The following is a 7,076-nucleotide window of genomic DNA, read 5'->3' on the forward strand; positions in this document are numbered from 1 at the left end:
CGGTCATGTGTGTCGTGTGTGCAACAGCCATGTCATGGTCAGAGGACAGCACTTCAGAGCACCTGTTCCCCCATTCCCATCCTCTGGGCTCTTACATTCTCTCTGCCCCCATTCTATGATGTTCCATGATGCCTGAGAGAGAGTTGATAAAGGTGTTCCATTTGTGGCTGAGCACTCACAGCCGTTTGTCAATGCTTTCGATGGTAATATGTCTCTGCATTAATCACTATCCACTCCAGTAAAAAGCATCTCTGATCAAGGCTGTAAAGATACATATCTCACATCTTTTTTTCTTCCTTTCCTCGTAGGTCCTTGCTATGGTTGCTGATTCTCTTCATGCCCGCTCCTTGTTCCGAGTTTCCAGAGACACACCATGGCCAATCTCTCCACAGTGTCTGTGTTCATTCTCCAGGGCTTCTCTGCTGTTCCTGCATTACAGTTGCTGAGCATGGCCATCTTTCTTCTCATATACCTGGCTGCGGTTCTGGGGAATGTCTCTATCATGATAGCTGTGACTCTTGACTCCCATCTGCACACACCCATGTACTTCTTCATCAAACACCTCTCCCTAGTGGATCTCTGTTCTACATCCACCACCCTGCCTCGGGCCCTGGTGGCTACCATGGCAGACACCAAAGAGATATCCCTCCCAGCCTGTGCATCTCAACTCTTTGCTTTTGTCTGCTTTGGCTCTCTGGAATGTTTTCTCATCACTGCCATGGCTTTTGACCGCTGTCTAGCCATCTACAGACCCCTGACATATGGGGTAACCATGAGTTCTCAGACCTGTGTGTCCCTGGTAGTGGTGGCCTGGGTCAGTGGACTCCTCTTTTCTACCTTCCACATGGTCAACACTTTCTCCTTGCCCTTCTGTGGTCCCAACATGATTGATCACTTCTTCTGTGACATCCCCCCACTCATGCATCTAGCTTGTGGTGACACCCAAGGCCATGAGGCTGCAGGTTTTATAGTTAGTGGATGTGTCATCATGACTTGCTTTGCCCTCACTTGCCTGTCTTATGTTCTTATTGTATACACAGTGGTTCACATCCGTTCTGCAGCTGGCCGCTGGAAGGCCTTCTCCACGTGTTCCTCCCATCTGGCCACAGTGCTTCTGTTTTATGGCACTGGAAGTTCAGCCTACATGCAGCCCACAGCCCACTACTCCCCACTGCAAGGGCGCATGGCCGCCATATTCTATTCTATCCTCATGCCAACTCTGAATCCACTTATCTACAGCCTCAGAAACAAGGACATGAAAGCAGCTCTGCGGAAGCTTTATCCACAGGTGCCATCCTAGATCCTGACACTTAGACACGGGAAGTTCCAGAAACCAGCTTACTTTCCCTCTTGAAACCATGCTGAAGACCATCAGAAAGGCCACTGTTACTCTCTGGAATAGTTACTGGCCACTTGTGTTGCTTTTTAGGGGCCAAGGTAAACTGTTTACTTATTAGCCCATGTGTTGACTGGTAGTTTACTTCCATGGCTGCCCACTTTCTAGTGTTTCTGTTTCCTCCAGACTGAAACATGTGGCCTGGTTAAGGAATGGAGATGGCTTGAGGCACTCACAAGAAACTTAGAAGAATCACCAAAGACACTCACAAAGGTTAAGCAAACAGACTTGAGGTAGCTGCCAGCATTTTGCGCAGGGGCCCAGAGTAACACAGCTTTCCCAAGACTCTGGCCATGCTGAAGTGAAGCTGCTGCCCAAGGTGTCCACATTCCCCTACTTAACCCCACAACAATGCTGCTGTAATTCACTCTAATAAACTCACTGGCCATCAAACCAGACTTGGATAGAATCACTGCTTTGTTCTGCCACTGCCCTGACTGGGCCGAGTAGGTGTTTCTGTGCCTCTTCCTAGGAAAATGATGCATTAGATATTCATATATATTAAAGAATAAGCAGCTGCCTGCTTTTGTAAGATGGGGCTGGCTTGAATCATGTAGTGTGGTCTACTGAGTGAGGCTTCTATGAAGCATTCAGGTATCTGGATTCCTTGGCAATGCTAAGGCAACCCTGTTCCTGAGATGTTAGGGTTTTATCATTGAGAAATGTATGGAAGGGTTTACCCCATAATAACTACACACTGGGACTGGAGAGATGGATCAGCAGTGAAGGGTAGTTAGTGCTCTTCCAGAGTCCCAAGTTTGAGCATCCTCAATCAGGCAGCTCACAACTGCCAATTCTAGTCCTAGGGGATCCAATGCCCTTTTCTGGCCCCTACAGGAACTGCACTCAAGTGCAGAAACTCACACATAAACACACACATGCGCGTGCACACACACACACTCAGTTCACACAGAAATGCATACTTGTATATGTAAATATTTTTAAAAATACATATTTATTTTTAAAAAAAGGTAGGGACAGTATGAGATTAAAAAATGCACTACTGGCTGACATAGGATAAACAAAAAAAAAAAAAGGTTAATATCATATTCTTAGTGCTAATAGTAAATGTAAGACACCTCTTACCAAGTAAAAATGCTGGCTGCTGATCCTGACAACTCAAGTTCAATTGCCAGGCAGGACCCATTAAGATGGAAGGAGAAAGCTGACTCCTGAGTGTTTTCTTCTGAGCTTCAACATGTGCCTTTACACATGCATACACATACACACACACACACACACACAGAGAGAGAGAGAGAGAGAGAGAGAGAGCACATAAACATGCACACACACTTAAGCACAAACAATATAGTATGTTTTAAAAATATTTTTATTATCTTACTTATAAATTCATTACAACACACCAGAAGAATTTTGATTAGATTTCAATGTGGAATAACAATCATGGTCACCACATCTTTTTAAAAGCAGAAAAATCACATGTACACTTATAGGCAGCATAATGATTGAAGAACCAAAATTACAAAAATTACAAAGAATGCTGATGTAAGACAAATTAAGAAAACAAACAAACAAGACAAGACAATGGCCCCGAACCAGATCCCGCACTATGCAATATGACCTTATCTGTCCTTCGTTATTCTGAGTCAAAGGGCTCCGTAAGGACGAGGAACCTTTTCACACAGGTCAACAAGTTCAACTCAAGAGTTGATAAATAAAAACCTCCACAATGAAGCACTCTGTCTACAGGGGGTTAGATTTTGAAGGCTTGAGAAAGGAAAATGACCAAATGATGTAATTGAAGCCTTGCTGGAAAGAAATATTCAAAAAAGTCTAAAACAGGCCGAGGAAAGCACATGAGACCAAAATAAGTGTGGGAGGGAGTGGGTGTTAATCTTTATTCTATAAAGAAAGCAGTCGGTATAAAGGAAAGATATTAAAGAAAAATGATTGAAAAGTGTAGGGAAACACAATGTGCTAGCATTTTGTCTAAGGTCTGCCCCACAGTTACCTGGCAATGGCCAGGTGTGTCTGACTCACTATAAAAGGGGCTGCTTACCCCTTCTTCTCTCTCTTGCTCTTGCCTTCTTGCTCCCACTCTGTCCTCTCGCTGCTTCCCCCCTCTATCTCCATTCCCCTTCCTGCTCGCTCTCTCTCTCTCTCTCTCTCTCTCTCTCTCTCTCTCTCTCTCTCTCTCTCTCTCTCTCCATGTTCATGGCCAGCCTCTACTTCTCTATTCCTCTACTCTCATAGTCTCTGCCTTTCTCTGCTCTACTAACCTCTCTCTACTACCCTTTCAACTCCCCTCCCAATGCCCTGAATAATCTCTATTATGTACTATATTGTGTGGCTGGTCCCTTGTGGGAATGGATGCCTCAGCATGGGCCTGCAGAGGGAGCCCCCCCCCCATACATGATTAGACATTCACCAAACATATTTCTTCTTTATCTTTTAATGAAACACAACATTTAGTGCCAAGATTCGGGTTTAGAAACTGTTCAGGTTTGCACCCCGACCCTGCTACCACATGCTCACTGGCCCAAACTTCAGAGACCTGGTAAGCGTCTTCTCCCCACTGGTCAGTGTAAACGTTCCCTTGGTCCAAGGGGAGAGTTCTTCAGCTCCGAGCTGCCCCTGTGCTGCCCTTGAGAGTAGAAACATTCAGTCTTTTCACAGACCCTCATTCTAGGACATTTTCCCTAGGGTGAGATTTTCCTCTCTCCTCTGAGATGGTTCCTTTTTTGCTGCTGAGAAATCCCAAGCCTGGGTGGACTGTTCTCTGTTGCTCAGGGCACAGGCCCAGAGCTTAGCCCCCAGACCACTACGTGAAGACCTGGTCTGGCCTGGCTAGAAGTCTCTCTGGTTATTAATAGTATCCTCAGAACGCTGGTAGGAGTAATTAATAACCCTACTGTCATCCAATGGGTCAGTCTTTGCCGCCTTGTCCCTTCTTACTGGGATGTCCCAGTCTAATTCACAGTATGCAGCAAGTAATATCTCTACATGGCCACTAAACTGGCATTTTAAAATAACTCTCTTGCTAGTGATCTGTAGTGTAGACTTCTCCCCTCTCCCTCCCTCATTCTCTTGCCATTGGCTCTATTTCTGTTCACTGTGTGAAAAACAGGTCTGGCCCTGCCACTTGCCGGGGACTCTGTCTGCTGAGATGTTGCTTTCCCAAGCGCCCATCTGTGTCAGGAGATTTTTCAAATTCAATCATAAATTTTGTTAAAGATAATTCTTTATGGAATTTTCTTATAAATTTGGGAATTATTATAGGATTGGTTATTTTCCTTCTGTTTCTTCTTTCAGTCATCTTCAAGCACTTAGGATCTGCTATCAGGACTGCTCAAAGGGAGATATATACACTTCATTTATATTATTCGAAGGGAAGAGATGTCAGGAGCATGAAGGACAAGCTAATAACTAGCAGGTGATCTCATCCTGAAGTGGCCTGCTTCTGATTACTGTATAATCTGCGACAGGTGAACCCTCATTAAGCAAGGCTGTGAGGGACTCATTTTAGGAAAGATTCCTGCTATAAATATGCTTTCCCTGTTCTGTCACTAAGCAGTAGCACACCACTCTGGAGCAGATCTCTGCAGATCCGCAAAGATGTACTCTCTTGTAGTGATGCTATATAGACAAATAGATGACTAAAGTCTTAATGATGATCCTATAAGAATTCCTAAAATTATATCTGTGATTATTAAGCCCTTTTATTAATGGGACTGCTTTTAGGTAGGTTCTTTTTTGATAATCAAAGCTACGATGAGAACTCTGCCAGTGTCCCAAGTGTCACCAATTAATTGTTCTTAAGACGGAAACTAGACTTTCTCCTACTCACAACTAACCAAAGGTCAAAAGGGAACTAATGAATTATTATAGCTGTTAGGACAGAAGACAAAATATTGACTGGGTTTATCTATACAAAACTTCACTAATAACTTAGTTACTTATGGTTTTAACCCTTCAGTGAACCTGTGCAGCTGAGACAGGTGATGGATGTTTAGCTAGATAATTACTCCTAATGGATACGCATGTAAACATTCTCTGTTGTAAACTTCTATTTCAATTTATGATTTGATTTTTTTGTGTGTGAACTTGTGATGAACTTTGTAACATGTGATCATGTATTCTGAAAGATGTATAAGGACTGAGGACAAAGAGATTAATGGGCTCTATAGGAGAATTTTTTGCCTTTCCCCACTTAGACTAGAATTTTTTCCTTTTCCCCACTTAGAGAATTTTTCCCTTTCCCTGCTTAGGATCTTTCTGCTTTTCCCCTTAGAGAGCTTTCAGAGGAAACTTTTTACAACTTAGTAATAAACTCTATAATCACTTCTCTAAGTGACTTCTCTTCCTCCTGTGACTTCTGACTAGCAGACTGAAAGTTAGAGCCCAGTTGTTCCAGCTGGGATAGAACAACAGCTTAATACTTAATCCTTTGTGGCTTGAGGAAATGGTGCTAAGTGCCAGAAACTGCAGTTTCTGGCCTCAGAGGATCACAAAGGCAGGTTAACTACAATAGCATAGTAACTTAGGCTTAGATAAGTAACTTTTTATTATACAGCAACCCTAAATTTCTCATAAGACAAAGTCTTACCCTCCACCGACGTGTCCCCCCCCCCCCGCCTCAAGAAGAACTGACAAGAAAGATTCCCCCCCCCCATGCAGGGCCACATCTGCCCCTGTTCTCTCTTTCACTCTCTCTCTCTGTCCAGGACTCTGCTCCCACATTCTGCCCACCAAGGCTACCACCACCCCTTGTGGCTGCTCGAGCTCTGCTGCAGCTGCGAGAAAGCAACTTTTGCCCTGCCCTCTTGTGCTTCCTGCGCCCTGTCTGGGACAGGATGCTGTGCTACGTTCCCCTGCCACCACATGCACAAACTGTCCCTGCATGGGATTGCTGCCGGCACATTTTCCTCTCCAGCCTCAGCACAGTGCCGCCCTTGCCTTCTTTACTCAGCCTTGAGTGGAGTTACTAGGATACAGACCGCTACTTTAGGTGCTTCCCTCCCCCACCCACCGAGGTCTCTGAAAGCACTGGGTCGGGATGTCTGGCTGCTAGGAGGAAGTCCTGCCCTACTTGCTTACTCACACTGCCCTCCCTTGGTCCTGCCACCATGGTGCCTGCTTTGCCCATGACCACAGCAGGCCTGGTGCCTCCTTGTGCACAGCCCTGATCTCTTGACTCTGTCGCCACCACTAGCCACCACTATTGTGGCTCCTTGCGATCTGTGTTCTTCAGGCTGCGAATGCTTCCCACGCCCGAGCCTCAATTGCACATGCAGGTGCTCCTGTCTCTTGCTCCGTCGACTGGCCCATCCCACTGCCTGCTCGCCCACCAGTTCGTGTCACAGGCCTGAACCTGCCTGGACACACTCACTTTCTGTCACCATGGTCTCAAGCCACCACTATAATCTTTCTTATTTCTTTACATTCTGGTCCACACCAACTCTAATCCAAGAGTTTCTCTACTAATGCAAAATATGTTTTTCTATACTATGCAACCTGTCAAAGTTACTTAATTGTTAACAATTAAGATGTTCATTCCTATTCTGTCTTGGTAAATGATTTTTGCTATTGCCACTAAATTATAGTGTGATATATTTACTATATACAGTCTCAAATAATTTAACAAACATAAGTTGTCTAACTCAGATATGACCAGTAGACACAGTTCTCCAACTTGTCAGAGGTCTGTTAATAGATATCA

At 44.6% G+C, this 7,076-nt stretch overlaps 1 protein-coding gene across 1 annotated transcript; it reads left to right on the top strand.

Annotated features, from left to right (window-relative positions):
- Window positions 1-373: 373 nt before the first annotated feature.
- Window positions 374-1,300, top strand: Olfr1350 (olfactory receptor 1350). Its single transcript, NM_146389.1, has one exon. It carries the CDS (start codon window positions 374-376, stop codon window positions 1,298-1,300), a length of 927 nt encoding a protein of 308 aa, NP_666501.1.
- The last annotated feature ends 5,776 nt before the right edge of the window (window positions 1,301-7,076 follow it).

The sequence above is a fragment of the Mus musculus genome, chromosome 7, assembly GCF_000001635.26.
Source record: "Mus musculus strain C57BL/6J chromosome 7, GRCm38.p6 C57BL/6J".
Taxonomy (NCBI): domain Eukaryota; kingdom Metazoa; phylum Chordata; class Mammalia; order Rodentia; family Muridae; genus Mus; species Mus musculus.

Bases quoted from the DNA above. Each gene is read 5' to 3' on its own strand.
- Olfr1350 (NM_146389.1), top strand. From the start codon at position 374: ATGGCCAATCTCTCCACAGTGTCTGTGTTCATTCTCCAGGGCTTCTCT.